This window comes from Cervus elaphus, chromosome 29 (genome assembly GCF_910594005.1).
Source record: "Cervus elaphus chromosome 29, mCerEla1.1, whole genome shotgun sequence".
Lineage (NCBI taxonomy): Eukaryota > Metazoa > Chordata > Mammalia > Artiodactyla > Cervidae > Cervus > Cervus elaphus.
In genome coordinates, this window is record NC_057843.1 from 59,996,305 (window position 1) to 60,012,082 (window position 15,778).

Here is a 15,778-nt window from a genome sequence, read left to right on the forward strand (position 1 = left end):
GTGGCCCCGGAAGGGCTTTCAGCGAAGGCGGGCGAAGGAAGCAGCCGAGAGGCGGAGGTAACCCGAGAGGGTCGCTGCGCGCAGGGCAGAAGCCACCGGCCTGGTGAGCTTCCAGAAGCCGGCTTTCCTGGATCCGGACTCGCGGAGCCATCCAGCCGTCCTGCCGTGTGCTTCCGGGAGCCGCCGAGACCGAGAGCGCCTGCGCGCCGGCCACTCCGCGCGCCTCGCCGCTGTCCTCCCGCCGGCCGGCGGCCTGACGGTTCCTGCGGCGCTTCGTGAGCGGTGTCTCAGCTCCGCGGAGCACCAGCGTGCGGCATGTCGCGGCGGCGGCACAGCGACGAGAACGATGGTGAGTGCCCTGAGATCGGCCGCCGAGGCCGCGCTCAGGTGGGCCGAGGTTTGGCTTCCTTGGTCTTCGGTTCTCGAGAGAAGGGACGGGAAGCCCTTCCTCCGGGAGCGTTCGGGGAGCCGCGGCGAGAAGGGGGTGGCACTGCGGGAGCGCGGCCGGGCCGCTTTGGGAAAACCCCTGCTTGCCGGGTCCCACTTTCTCAGTCGTTGGCCACCAGGAGGCCTGGTGGACCCCGGTCCCTAGGAACTCTTCAAAATTTGACTCTTAGCATCGCCGAGCAGGGAATTACACCTGTCTGTGCCTCCGCTTCTTGGGGACCCACTCGACCCAGTGTCTCGTTTTGATCCTCAAATTGCACCTAAAAAGGACTCTCAAAAGATGAGCGATCTGAGCGTTCTCCTGTACCCGTCATCCGTCGTCTTGCCTTCTTCCAAGCGATAGGGAAAGAAATCGGTGTCTTATCCACACCCAAGAGGTCTCTTAAGAGAGATGTACGTAGATTGTTGAGTTAGATTTTGAGCTGACCGTAAGCATCTTTCCCTCGTGTAATAGAGTGTCGGAAGACTAACTGGAGAGCTCCTAGAGATTTCGATCAAGCATTTGGATGGTTGCGCTCATAGGGATCATGGAGTTGCCATCGTAATAAAAACCAAGAATAATTTTGCTAGTTAAAAGTAGAAAAGATGTTTATCTTACAAAAATCAGTTAGGAACACACATTCAACAAACAGAAAACCTAACGGTTGTTGTTATTAATAGTTTAGGGTATTGTTCTTTGAGAGTGTAGTTCGGTGGTTAAGAGGCCAGACTTTGGAATCAGAGAGCTTTTCAAAGCCAGACCCTGCTGTTTACTTTGTGATCTTGCCTGGGTTATATTACCTCTTTAAACCTTAGTCTGTAACTTAGAAATAATGATACAGACCTTTTAGTTTTGTGAGAGGTAACACATGTAACTAATTGCTCATCAAGATGTGTATTTTATCACCTGATAATGCTTAAGAGCTGATAAACTTTGGCAGATGGTGACTCTAAGAAAAAGTACAGAACAAACAAAATTGAATTACTTTTCTCCACTGACATTTTTCTCTCCTTGAATGTTGGGGCAACTTAGGGGTAGGAGCAGAATCCCCCTAATTTAAGGTTTTTTTGTTTGGTTTGTTGGTTTGGATTTTCTTTCTTTCTTGGCCGTGGTATAAGGATCTTAGTTAGGGTTAGGAATTGAACCTGTGCCCCCTGCATTGGAAGCACGCAGTCTTAATCACTGGACCACCAGGGATGTCCCCCACTTAGTTTTAATAGTGAAGTATCAGATTTCTGCTAGAACTAGGCTTGGGAGGATATTCTACCCCAGCCTTCTCACCTCACACCTGAGGGTCTACAGTTTTAGTGTAATTAACATGGAGACAGCATTAGCAGTGCCTAGATACCAGTGAAAGCAAGTCAAGAGTTACATTACACAGGTATTACTATGCTGTATCTTTGATTTTTATTAAACACAACATAATGTACATACAGGGCACAGAAAATAGTTTTTGTGTGCTTTGTATCTGATTAGTTAAGAACTTAATCTCCTAGAAGTCATCACTTGGGATTTGGAGAACTTGGGTCGTTTAAAGTTCTTCCCATTGTCTTTGTTCTTCTCATGCTTTCTCTACTCTTTTATCTTCTCCTTTCTAGGGCATCCCTAAAGGGAGAGAAAGTCTTTCCAAGGGGCATCCTGGAGAATTGGATGTAAATTTGTAGAAAAAAAACTTTTGCTTTGGTTATTGGGATGCTGGTATAACGTTCTTAGGAGTTAGCTTCTGGCAGCTAAATCACTGTCCATTTCGGTCTTGCTGCAGGAATCTCAGAATAAATAAGTAAAGACAAAACAAAATAAGGAGTTAATTAAGCAGCGTTTACTATAAATAGTAGTTGAAGGGCAGTTTATAACCCCTTTGAGATACTACACCAAGTCTGAAGCTTTCATAAATTGCCACAATTTGGGTAACGGTCATCTAGGGTTTATACTAAATGGTGATCTGAGTCAAATATTTTAGATAACTTTCTTTTGGTTAAATGCCTACTGAATTTTTTTAAAATCAGAAATTTTGAAAACTTAAGTATTATAGAAGGCTATTTTAAAATAGGCCAAATTATTGTTGTGTTAGATGCATCTAAGCATTTCTGGATTATTGTCAGCTCTTACCAGTCCCTGACTCTCCATGTGCTTGACTAGACACAGTAATTTATTCAACAAATATTTAACAGTGCCAGGCACAGTTCTAACTCCTGGCAGCACAGCAGAGGACGATAAAAGGTGCAGTCTCCCTTTTACAGGCAGAGAACAATCAAGTAAATATAGTGTATCATATGTGTTAAGTACTGTGGAGAAAAATAAAACCAGTTAAAGAGGGTAAGGCTCTTATCGTGGAGGTGTTTCTGTTTTGTATTGGTTTGTCAGTGAAGGCCTCACTGAGAATGGCATCTGATCAAAAACCTGCAGGAGGTGAGGGTGTATTTACATTTGATTAATTAAAAGGTGGGGGAAAGCAGTAGTCTAAGCAAAGGGAAGCTTGAATGCCAAGGCCTTAAGGCTAGAATAGTCCTGTCGTCTTCGAACAGCGAGAAGGCCAGTGCTGCCGTAGTGGAGTGAGGAAGGGGAGATAGGAGATGAGGTCAGAGAGGTAACGGAGGACGAGCTCACAGATACCACTTAAAATTGTCTCTGTTGAGACTTCAGAGTCCAGGACCCAAGGCTATACCAATGAAGTTCACCTGGAGATGGATTTATAGACAATGAAAATGGAAAGAAATGTGTGTGGATACTGGTCCAGTGCTAAAACTAACTCATTTCTTAGACTCTTTTTAAGAATATCTGAAGCTCTTCAATTATTTTGGATATGCATACAGTAGCTGTTCAATGTACTGTTTTATTCTTGTAAGAAAGTATTTAGATTGTCCATAACCTTGGCCAAAAACCTCCTTAGTCCCTTTTAAGCTACTTAGTATTAGATGCTTACCTTTTAGAGTGTGACTCTTTTTTTTAATTGATACTTAACTATAGAAAAAATAAATAAAAGTGCAGGGATTTGTTACACTGAGGAAGAGTATAGTTTGTTTCAGAAGTGATTGTTATACCTCTGCTTTAAATCTGCAGGACCAAAGGTACCTTACTTTTCCCTTTTCTCTTGTTGGTTTTTTTTACTTTCTCTTCCACATTAGTTGGTTTTTGTTTCCACTTTGTGGGTCTAAAATTTTTTGTAGTGCATTTAAATTCTAAATAAGGATATAAAATATGTAGTATAATGTATCCATATAGAATTAGGATCATCTTACAGGGGGGGAAATTATTTGGCTTATTAAGATTTTTTTCTAATGGGTTTTAATAGAGACTTCCTTCTCTCTTCTATACTAACCAAGGGTGTCAGAATGAAGTGCTAATGTGTAACTTTAATTTCCATTGTAAAACTTATACTTAGGTACTTGTTAATATAAAATCTGTTCTTGTTTTGTGAACTACCTTAGGTATATTTTCTTGAGGATAGGTGAAAATATTCAGCTGATTCCGCAAATTTTATTCTTAAAGTTTTTATTCTCCTTGCCTGTGATCTTGCCCACGTTCTCTTGAGTTCAATATCCTATTACTGTGTGTGAGTTTACATGGTGTCTGTTAAGTCCACCTCCCCTTAGAGTCTCTCCAGTATCAGCTGAGAGTCGGGCATCTTCTACTTTCTGCCTCTTATTCTCCAAACATACAAGAAGTAGGAAGAAGAGAGGAAAAAAAGGTTGCAGTTCAGAGAGAGGACTGAATATTTGTATTTTCCAGTTTTTCTTCAAAAATCCTGCCTTCTCTCCCCACAGCAGTATTTTCTTCTGTTCAGTCTTACAAGAGTGCCTAGGAGGCTGCTTTAAAGTCTGGGGTATGATTCTAAACTGATTTGAAAACAGGCCAGCTGGATAGTTAATTTAGAGATGGCGTGGAGGTGGGATGCGAGTTAGCGAAGTAGATGGGCCAGAAAGAAAGGAACAACGGTTAAGGTTTAAAAGAAAACAAAAAACAACTGCTCTGCTTCAGTCATTTTTTAGCATCTGCATTCTCCTAACCTTGCTGGAATCTGATTCTGAAGAACAGTATTATTCTGCTTCCTAGAACAGAGTTACTCAGCATCAGCTCTGCTGCCATTTTGCGCTGGATTGTTCTTTGTTGGTGGGAGCTGTTCTCTGCACTGTGGTATGTTTAGTAGAATCCCTGGCCTCTGCCCACTGGAGGCCAGTAGCACTCCCCCCGTGTGACAGCTAAAAATGTCTCCAGAGATTGCCAAGTGGCTCCTGGGGGACAAAATCCAACCTAGTTGTGAGAACCATTGCTGTTGGATACGGCTATTTTAATGTCCTGGCTGATAGCTTATGTAAATGTTCCTTCAAATATGCAATTTTTTTCAGTGAATGAGTTCTGAAAATAGAAGTCCTTTTGTGTTGGGTTTGGCTCTTTGGGTGGTGGAACCTTTATGCAGATTCTGTGCCTTCAGCCTGATGTATACTAGAGACTCAGGGTTACCGGTACCGTGATACTGCACATGTCCACAACTTTACATGGACAGGTGTCTTCAGGAATATGTTGCAAAAGTTATGTTGCATGCTTGTTGTATTTTTTTTTTTTTTTTTGCATTATCCCTTCTAATCTATAGTCAGTGATTACTTAAACTAGATCCTAATGATCACTGAGGGGTTGGGGAGTCAAAGCACACAGTGTTTTGCCCTGTGGCCTTTTATAACACTGATTGTATTTAGATGGTAATCAGTTTAGTTCAGTCGCTCAGTCCTGTCCAACTCTTTTGCGACCCCATGGAATACAGCACGCCAGTCTTCCCTGTCCATCACTAACTCCCGGAGCTTGCTCAAACTCATGTCCACTGAGTCAGTGATGCCATCCAACCATCTCATCTTCTGTCGTTCTCTTTTCCCCCTGCCTTCAGTCTTTTCCAGCATCAGGGTCTTTTCCAGTGAGTCAGTTCTTCACATCAGGTGGCCAAAGTATTGGGGTTTCAGCTTCAACATCAATCTCCTAATGAATATTCAGGACTGATTTCCTTTAGGATGGAGTGGTTGGATCTCCTTGCTGTCCACGGGACTCTCAAGAGTCTTCTCCAACACCACGGTTCAGAAGCATCAATTCTTCAGCACTCAGCTTTATAGTGCAACTCTCACATCCATACGTGACTACTGGAAAAACCATAGCTTTGACTAGATGGACCTTTATCAGCAAAGTAATGTCTCTGCTTTTTAATATGCTGTCTAGGTTGGTTATAGCTTTTCTTCCAGGGAGCAAGTGTCTTTTGATTTCATGGCTACAGTCACCATCTGCAGTGATTTTGGAGCCCAAGAAAATTAAGTTTCACTGTTTCCATTGTTTCCCCATCTATTTGCCATGAAGTGACGAGACCGGATGCCATGATCTTAGTTTTTTGAATGTTGAGTTTTAAGCCAGCTTTTTCACTCTCCTCTTTCACTTTCATCAAGAGGCTCTTTAGTTCTTCTTTGCTTTCTGCCATAAGGGTGGTGTCATCTGTGCATCTGAAATTGTTGATATTAATCCCGGCAATCTTGATTCCAGCTTGTGCTTCATTCAGGCTGGCATTTTGCATGATGTTCTCTGCATATAAGTTAAGTAAGCAGGGTGACAGTATACAGCCTTGACATACTCTTTTCCCGATCTGGAACCAGTCTGTTGTTCCAGTCCAGATCTAACTTTTGCTTCTTGACCTGCATACAGATTTCTCAGGAGACAGGTAAGGTGGTCTGGTATTCCCATCTCTTTAAGAATGTTCCACAGTTTGTTGTGATCCACACAAAGTCAATAAAGCAGAAGTAGATGTTTTTCTAGAATTTCCTTGCTTTTTCTATGATCCAACGAATGTTGGCAATTTGATCTCTGGTTCCTCTGCCTTTTCTAAATCTAGCTTGAACTTCTGGAAATTCTTGGTTCACGTACTGTTGAAGACTAGCTTAGAGAATTTTGAACATTACTTTGCTAGCATGTGAGATGAGTGCAATTGTGCAGTAGTTTAAACATTCTTTGGCATTGCCTTTCTTTGGGATTGGAATGAAAACTGACATTTTCCGGTCTGGTGGCCACTGCTGAGTTTTCCAAATTTGCTGGCATATTGAGTGCAGCACTTTCACAGCATCACTTTTGAGGATTTGAAATAGCTCAGCTGGAATTTGATCATCTCCGCTAGCTTTGTTTGTAATGATGCTTCCTAAGGCCCACTTGACTTTGCATTCCAGGATGTCTAGCTCTAGGTGAGTGATCACACCATGGTGGTTATCTGGGCCATTAAGATCTTTTTTGTATAGTTCTTCTGTGTTTTCTTGCCAGCTCTTCTTAATATCTTCTGCTTCTGTTACGTCCATACCGTTTCTGTCCTTTATTGTGCCCATCTTTGCAGGAAATGTTTCCTTGGTATCTCTGATTTTCTTGAAGAGATCTCTAGTCTTTCCCATTCTATTGTTTTCCTCTGTTTCTTTGTATTGATCACTTTGGAAGGCTTTCTTCTCTCTACTTGCTATTTGAAGCACTGCATTCAGACAGATATATCTTTCCTTTTCTCCTTTGTCTTTTGCTTCTTTTATTCAGCTTGTGTTCACGTGGTAGTTCCCTGAAGGTCATGTCAGACATTGGGAAAAAAGCCTTTGACTCCCCAGGTTGTAATAGCCAGGTGCTGTGTTTTATGGAAATTATCGGGTTTTTTTCCACTGCCAGATGTTCCAGTGGCAAGTAAGTTGTGAGCTCTAAAAATGGTTCAGTTCCTCTGGCTGTACAAGTCTGGAGATTAAAAATATAACTTGGTCCTGAGTGACCCTATATCTGCAGATTTTCATTATTAACACTGATCCCCGGTAGAGTTACAGATTATTGCTTGCTTGTCTGCTTGCTGTCCTAATAATTTAATTTGGTGGAAGTCAAAAATTGAATTATATTGAGAGAGTGGCCAACAGTCTGTGTAGCAACAGCATCATTTTTCATATTTAACACTAGTATTTGAAATTTTTTCAGCCTTATGTTATTCTACAAAAGGATGTGAGGTAGGAGTATTGAGGTTTTAGACAAAATGGTAAGAGATCACTAACACCAAGACTAAATGATAGACCATCTGGTCCTTAAGGATGCCCATCATGTACTTTCTTCCGCACCAGCTCTCTGATATCGCGCTCAGGATGTTTCTCTGCGTGTCTGCCGGTTGTGAGTCTCATTGTTTGGGATAAACTAGACCCTACTGCCTCTGTGGTCTATAGAACCAAAACCATTAATTGAAGACTTCAGAGCTCAGAAACTAGTAAAATTAGTAAACTAGTAAAACTTTTGTAAAACTAGTCCTAATGTTTTATGCTTCCTTTCCCATCATTTGAAGTTTCCTCTTCCTTTCTTTTTAAACAAAAGCTTACCCCCTCATCTCGTCTTTCCAAAATGTTCAGCTTGGTCTTTATACCCATATTTCATCAGTTTACATAATTTTCATTATTAGAATAATGAGCACTACTGACACTGACAGGTTTTAGGAACACTGAGGATGATGAAACAACTCAGGTTAAGCCCTTAAAGGATGGGAACAGCCATGCATGAGTGTTCTAGGGAGTTTTCCCACTGCTAGTGGCTAGCATGGTATGGACACCTTTGCTACCTATCCAAGAAATGGACAGGGCTGCTGCATTGCATAGTTCTATGGGGACACTATTCTTGCAAAACTTACATAATGCCTCTTGGAGTTATGATGCCCCGGGGTATGGAGACTTTGGTTGTGTCTAGCCTTGTTTATTGGTTGTATCTAGCTTGTCTGAGTTACTAAGCGCTTCTGCTGTGTCTAAACAGTAGGGCTTCAGGTAGAAAAGAGATGATAGCATTAAAAAGTTAAAGCTTTTGGTAACAGATTCGTCCTGTAATATTCATTTTTTTACATTCTTGAAACAGGGGGACAGCCTCACAAAAGGAGAAAGACCTCTGATGCAAATGAAACTGAAGATCACTTGGAATCTTTAATATGCAAAGTAGGAGAAAAGGTATGATCGGAATAGGTACAGATTGTGCTGGGCCTAGAGTGTTAATTGACTGTGCTTGATTAATTTCTGCATCTGAAAACTTGATGGTCTAACTTATGGTCAAAGTTTGTATGGCCATGCATCGACATCCCAAAGTAGATGCATATTAGAAGCTTTGGAATGCAGATGGTTGAGAGTTAAGTGTTTTTAGTAATTTTCATGGAATTTAGGTCTTAGAGGAGATCTTAGGAAGCAGTCTGCTCAATTTGCAAATGAAGACCAAGTACGTTCTGGATACTTGAGGTAGTTTGCCCAGTCATATAATGAGTGAATTAGTTAGAAAAGTATCAGTAGACAGAGCCTGGGATGTCCTCCCACTTCTAATACTTGTTACGCTGCTTTTTAAGTTTCATTTGTTTTCTTTACAGGGTTTTCTAAAGAATAATAACAATCTGAATTTATTTACACTAAACTCTCAGAGTGCCTCTTGTGTAACTTTTTTTATCACAACCTGGAAAATTTTAATGCACTAACTGCTGGGTACCTGACATATTTAATATGCTTTCCAATCCTCTACAGAGTGCCTGCTCTTTGGAGAGCAACCTTGAAGGCTTGGCTGGTGTTTTGGAAGCTGATCTTCCTAACTACAAGAGCAAGATCTTAAGGCTTCTTTGTACAGTGTATGTATACAAAAGATTTATGAATCCAGGTGATAATGGATTATCTACTCTTAAATGCTTGGGAATGTTCAGAAGATGTGATTATGTTCCATATGTCATCTACTTTCATTCCATGAGGAATTTGTCAGATGAAATGACAAATTTCATTGGCCCTTTGGTGAACTCTTAGAGATAAATAGCATGAAAATTGAGCATTTTTTTGTTTCTTGGATCCTTAGACTCATTTGAGTTGACTGCTTTTAAGTGAGAAAGCAGACAACTTCACGTTTAGCAATCTTCTTTTAAGCACATACAATTAAATGTATATAATAGAGTTTAATTTATATTTTTAATCAGTAATATCAAACAAATTTGAGAACTAGTCAGTCACTCAAGTAATGGCCCTTCTAGAAGGCTGAAGATGCTTTTGGAGCTATGACGTAATAGGCAGCATCTTTCTCTGAGCTAGGTTAGCTGGCATGAGTATCGGCACTTAGTTTGTAAGGATGTTAGTGTGGGAAGGTCTCGTGTGAGGTCAGGAAACACTCGCTCCCAACAGTGCAGTTAGCAGTCCAGGCTTCTTGTCACTCCAGTAGACAGTGATTACTCTGAACTGTATGCTTTGCAGAGAAGTAGCTGTGATTTCTGGATAAAAGAGTCTTTATTATGAAAGTGACTTCAGTTGTTATTTCAGTTATTTTGAAACAATGTTTTTGTCTTAAATTACCTACAACTCAGTTTTTAAATTTACAAATGTACACACAGATTGAAACTATAGGTCGATTTTTAACTTCTCATAAAGTATGAATAAATTCGATGCAGTTTTTTGAAGGAATCCAATTAATATTCAGGAAGACATGTGCTCACACTAGGAAACTACTAAGAAAAATAACTTGGCTATAGTCATCCATAGATTCCTTATGTTCTGAAAGCATTTATTGGAATGGTGTAGATTCATGTTTAAACTCTGGAAGCCATGACTTTGAGGTGGGGATGGGCTGAAGAGAATGGTTACTATCTGTGCAGGTATTTTTTTTAAGCCTGAATTGTCCCTAACACTGCTAGGAACCTTGGGAAAATGCAAAAAATGTTAAGAGAATCTGAATGATCATGAGTTCCCATTTGCTTTTCTTTTTCAGCTAATTGCTAAAGGCTGCCTAAATTAGGGATCAACATTTGCTTTTTTTCAAAAATTTATTACTGTGATCCTCTGCTTTTCAAGTAACTTTAATGAAAATTAACACACTTGAGTAAGCAAATTGAGATGTAAAGAAATCTTACTATATTAGAGTACTGTGTTCAAAATTGAGCAATTTAACTAATAGGAACTGGCATTAGTTCTGAACTTTTTCTAAGGAACTAGAATCGTGTTTCTCAAAGTGGAATTCTGATCCCATGACATTTGGTCAGCTGAGTTTAGAAATGTTGATTGCTCTGTCTCCCCCTTAATGATTCTGTATTTAAAAAAACTTGTTTCATTCAACAATACTCAGGTATTTTACCACAGAAACCATTTTCTGTAAATCTGCCATTCGATTCCACTCAGCATATTGGAAGAAAAGCTAGTCTAGAGTTTTATCTATATTAGTTTGATGACTTCACAGTTAGAGTGTTTTATTTTCTTAACTCTAGGATTAACTGATTAGAATCAAAGTGAAAAAATTGAGGTAGCTCTGTCTACAACTCTTCTCAATATTTATGCCTTTTTTGAAGTAGTTTTAAAAATAATAGTTAAATGTAATGTTTTTCTAAAGTTAATAAAATGATTAAAAAATTATATAGTATAAAATTCAGCAACTTAATGTTGTTGTGTTTGGGTCTTCTTGTCGTACTGGCTTCTGAAATCAGTGCACGTCTGTTACCTGAGAAGTTGACCATTTATACAACATTAGTTGGACTACTGAATGCCAGGAATTACAACTTTGGTGGAGAATTTGTAGAAGCCATGATTCGCCAACTGAAAGAATCATTGAAATCAAACAATTATAATGAAGCTGTATATTTGGTAAGTTTTTGGCTTTTTGACTTTTGGGAGGTTTTGGCTGTTATGAACTTAGTGTCGGAATGGAGGAGAGAGGTGAACCAGAACCAAATAATTTATCTTTTCTCTTGAAATACAGTTCTCCACTCGCCATAACAGCTACCCTTTTGAAACCATTCTTCTTAAAGATACAGAGTTCATTACCAAATCCATTGATATGGCTTCTTTTAACTCCAAATCCAGGTTGGCCTCCCTGTAATAAATGATGCTTCACACTTCTTAGCTCTTGGTTTCTGCTGCACCACTTTTTTCAGGACCTCCTGCTGCCACCTGTGTTTTATTTCTCAGGCTCCTTTTTCTGGGTCAGCTTCCTCTGCCCCTTTTAAGTTTCTGTGTTTCTCAGAATTCTGTCCTCACTTCACTTTTTTTCAAACATTCTGTCTGAAAGCATTCCCATTCTCTCTCATAGCTTTGTAAACTACCTTTATTTTGATGACCCCCCCTCCCCACTATAGTTTTAACTCCTGCTTCCAACATTTCTCCTGAGCTCCGGACCTATGTTCCAGATACTTCCTAGATAGCCCTAAGATATCTTGCCTGAAAGTTTGTCCCTAAATTAATTCATTATTCATACCTCCTTTTCTCAGTCCTCACCCCAACCCACACAAGTGGCTGGTATTTACTGGATAGCTGCCCCAAAACCTGAGCATTGACTTTTGTCTTCCTTTGCCCCATCATACTCTAAGCAGTCCCCAGGCCCTGTCATTTCTACCTCATAAATTTCTCTCCAATCTGTCCCTTCTCTTCTGACTCCAGGGCCTCTAGTATAGTTCATGCCTTCCTAAATGGAAATGGAATTAAGCCTTATTAATATGTAACATGTAGACTGATGGCCTTATTAATATGTGTACACAGTGGGCCTGTGTATATTAGGAATAAATATATGTGCGTGTTGAAGCTATGTGATCAAATTCTTTTCTACTGAGTATACAATCAGAAGAGTTGGACACTGATTAGGCTATAAGATTAAGCTCAAACCTCATTAAGCCTGACTGGTCGTGGTTGCCCCTGCCTGTCTCTCTCTCTGCCGTCCATATCCTCCCGGCTCTGTCAGAATTACTTGTGGGGCCCTGAAGACACCTTGTTGTTGAACGTCTTGTTTAGAAGCCTCTCCAGTTGAGGATTACTTTACTGATTCTTCTTGACCTAGTTTGATTGTTACCCACTTTATGATGTTTTCCCTGCTCCCTTTATCTCTGTTTCTGGAGCACGTTTTCTTTATCTTCTGGCATAGGCGTCATCCTTTTGGGTCTAGGTGGTGTTCATCCCACTCGTCTGTGAGCTCCCATTTGAGAGACTTCAGTAGTGCTTAGCAGTGGCACACAGGGACACCCAGTAAATTTCTGTTCGTTTCCATTTCTGTGGTCCAGTTTCACAACCAGACGAAAAAGATGATTGGTTGTAGTAGCTAGAATATTACAGTTTAGGTTCCTAGTCTAGTGGACTTCCCTTATAGCTCAGCTGGTAAAGGATCTGCCTGCAATGCAGGAGACCTAGGTTCGATCCCTGAATCAGGAAGATCCCCTGGAGAAGGAAAAGGCTACCCACTCCAGTATTCTGGCCTGGAGAATTCCATGGACTGTGTATAATCCATGGGGTTGCAGAGAGTCAGACACGACTGAGTGACTTTCACTTTGACTTTCCAGTCTAGTATAAATGTAGAGCTATACCTGTGGATTCCTGCCCTTCATGTGGTCTCTGTAACAACTCCTCAGCCCTGCTGCTAGACCACAAGAGCAGCCAAAGGCTGCACGCAAACAAACGAGCTCGGCTGTGCAATAATGGGTTTGTGGGCACTGAAATGTAAGTTCGTATCATTTATATTATTTTGTTTTTTTCCAAGCCTTTAAATATCTAAAACACCATTCTTAATTTGCAGGTTCCTTAAAAAAAACAGGTAGTGGTCTAGATTTGGTCCTTGGGCAAAATGCTTGTTTTATAAATCTTATAAAGGACATTTAGATTTAATAGAAATTGCTTTCCCCAATAGGTCCGTTTTCTTTCTGATCTTGTGAATTGTCATGTCATTGCTGCCCCATCAATGGTTGCTATGTTTGAAAATTTTGTAAGTGTAACTCAGGAAGAAGATGTGCCTCAGGTAAGAAAACCCCTTGTGCTGAATCTCATTCATATGGTATGAGGAATTTTTTTACTAATAGCCCTTTAGCAAAAAAAAAAAAAAAAGGTTAATAGATATCACATTATAAATTCTTAATATCTAAAAATTAAGCCAACTGGCATAATGGTCGATCCTCATGACATATGTATATTAGTTAAATGATTCTGCCTAATAAGATTAAAACTAATATATCTGAGAATCCTCGAATGAGCCAGATGTCTTTGTTCAGCCCTATTAAATAGTGTCCATAGGATTTCATTCAGGAATAAATGTGATGCGAATGAAGATTCACTAGTGCCTGTCTTAAAGGTACCTTTTAAAAAATTCTACAGGTGCGGCGGGATTGGTACGTGTATGCATTTCTGTCGTCTTTGCCCTGGGTTGGAAAGGAATTGTATGAGAAGAAAGATGCAGAGATGGACCGAATCTTTGCCAACACTGAAAGCTATCTTAAGTAAGGGCGCAGCAGCATGGTAATGGTTTTGTGTCCCCTTAAGGTTTTTCACAGGGAATTTTGTTTTTTTTTTTTTTTTTTTTTTTTTGGGAATTTTGTTTTAAGTTTGGTTTGCTATTAATAGGTACCTCTTTAGATATTGTTAATATCTACATAGTTACAAATAAAGCTGAAGAAGTCTAAAGATGAAAATCTGCTTTCTCATTACACTAAGCTACCTTCAATATTTTTTAAATGTTTCATATTATTCAAAAGTTGTAGTTTTATTTTTAATAATATATACATGTTCGCAAAAGAAGAATGAAAATACGAGTGTGACTATTCCGACCTTTGAATGCACGCCTCCCTCCTTTTATACACGTGACGGCCCGCATACAGGTGCTCTTCTGTGCACACCCCCTCCCCGTGACGCAGCTTGGACTTGCGGTGTGGGGCGCCTCGCTCTGCCCCGTTCTCCCAGCAGCTCTGTGGTACTCCACTCCTTTAACGTACCGCAGTTTCTTTAATTCGGTTCCTGTTGGTGACGCTGAGCCTATTGCAAGGCTTTGGCTATTTTAAACTGCGTTTCAGTGGATATCTTTGTAATATGTCTTTGTGTACATGTGCAAGTGTGTTTGTGGGTTATGTGAATTTTTAGAAATGGCATTACTAGGTTGAAGTGTCTTAACAGTTTTAATTTTGATAGATTGTTTAGTCAGATTGCCTTCCGAAGAGATTATACTCTTCCAGATCTCTTCTAAAGTGATTGATTATTTATCAGTTAGCCTTCTGCCAGCAGTGTTTTCAAAACTGTGTATTTGCCTACATTTTGGCAATGCAATACATTATCAACGATATCTGGTTAAAGGTTAAAATGTTTCACTCCTATAATTTGCATTTTCTTAATTATGAAAGAAACTGAACACCTTTTCATGTTTTTAAAAACCTAAATGTAGATTTTCATTCTAACCTTTAGAAGACGCCAAAAGACTCATGTACCCATGTTACAAGTATGGACGGCAGAGAAACCACATCCGCAAGAAGAGGTAAATTGACTTCAGTCTCTTGTGATAGATACAAGCACAGAGTAGATCCTTAATCTCTGACATACTCAGATCATCCCATTTGTATACCACAGCTACGTTTTCACACTTCATATCAGGGGTTCAGCTCCTCGTAGCCCTAGGCATATAGTGTATTTTTAATAAATGTTAGAATGTCCTTGAAACGTTCCCTATTCTGTGGGATTCCGTGTATCATAGAGTTGATGTATTTTTTACTTAAACGCCCAATTTGAAAAAATAAGACGTAGCAGCCCCAGACAGACTTTGTAAAGTAATTAAAATGTGTACAGAAACAGCACCATTCCTTTGTATTATATTTAATAAGTTAGCTTGCTTTTGAATCCTGTATTTTAGAAGGTAGTAGATTTTTGGTTTTGTCTAGTCAAAATGTTATTTCACCTAGTCTCCAAATATCTATTAATTGTTAAAAATCAATCTGTCTTTAGTATTTAGATTGCCTCTGGGCCCAGATTCAGAAATTGAAAAAGGATCGCTGGCAGGAGCGGCACATCCTAAGACCTTATCTTGCCTTTGACAGCATCCTGTGTGAAGCCCTGCAGCACAACCTGCCTCCCTTCACGCCGCCGCCTCACACCGAGGACTCGGCGTACCCGATGCCCAGGGTCATCTTCAGAATGTTTGACTACACGGATGATCCCGAGGTGCGTGCCTGACCGGCAAAGGGCCTGTGCTGTGTTGTACTTCTGGTTTCATCTTGTTAGAATTATACCTGTGGGACATTTTAATTTTGAGTCGTTTATTGTCTGAGAGGGTCAGTGGCAGTGAAGTTAACGTCTAATTCAGCGAATGGTATCACCTCAATATGCAAGAAATCATATTTAGCTTATATAAACGAAGAGACAGCATGGTGTACAATTGAAAAGTGTACGTTTAAGAGCCACGTTGGTTTGGGTTTTAATCCCAATTCAGGCATATCGCAACTGTGTGATCTTAAGTGAGTTATTTACCTTAGTTTCCCAAATAGAATAATAATTAGGATATAGCTCACAAAGTTGTAATGAGGATTAAGTTATTAATATACACACATAAGGTATATAGAATGATATATGACACATGGTAAGTGCTCATATTTAA

General features: G+C 40.0%; 1 protein-coding gene across 1 annotated transcript in view; it reads left to right on the plus strand.

Moving 5' to 3' along the window:
- Positions 1 to 11: 11 nt before the first annotated feature.
- NCBP1 (nuclear cap binding protein subunit 1) overlaps positions 12 to 15,778 on the plus strand; it is a 37,724-nt gene continuing 21,957 nt past the window's right edge. The window contains exons 1-8 of the mRNA XM_043891167.1: positions 12 to 349; positions 8,300 to 8,388; positions 8,947 to 9,047; positions 10,875 to 11,031; positions 13,058 to 13,165; positions 13,519 to 13,640; positions 14,596 to 14,665; positions 15,130 to 15,345. Of these exons, the coding sequence (XP_043747102.1) occupies positions 316 to 349; positions 8,300 to 8,388; positions 8,947 to 9,047; positions 10,875 to 11,031; positions 13,058 to 13,165; positions 13,519 to 13,640; positions 14,596 to 14,665; positions 15,130 to 15,345 (897 nt within the window). The 5' untranslated portion in view covers positions 12 to 315. The remainder of the gene's footprint in view (positions 350 to 8,299; positions 8,389 to 8,946; positions 9,048 to 10,874; positions 11,032 to 13,057; positions 13,166 to 13,518; positions 13,641 to 14,595; positions 14,666 to 15,129; positions 15,346 to 15,778) is intronic.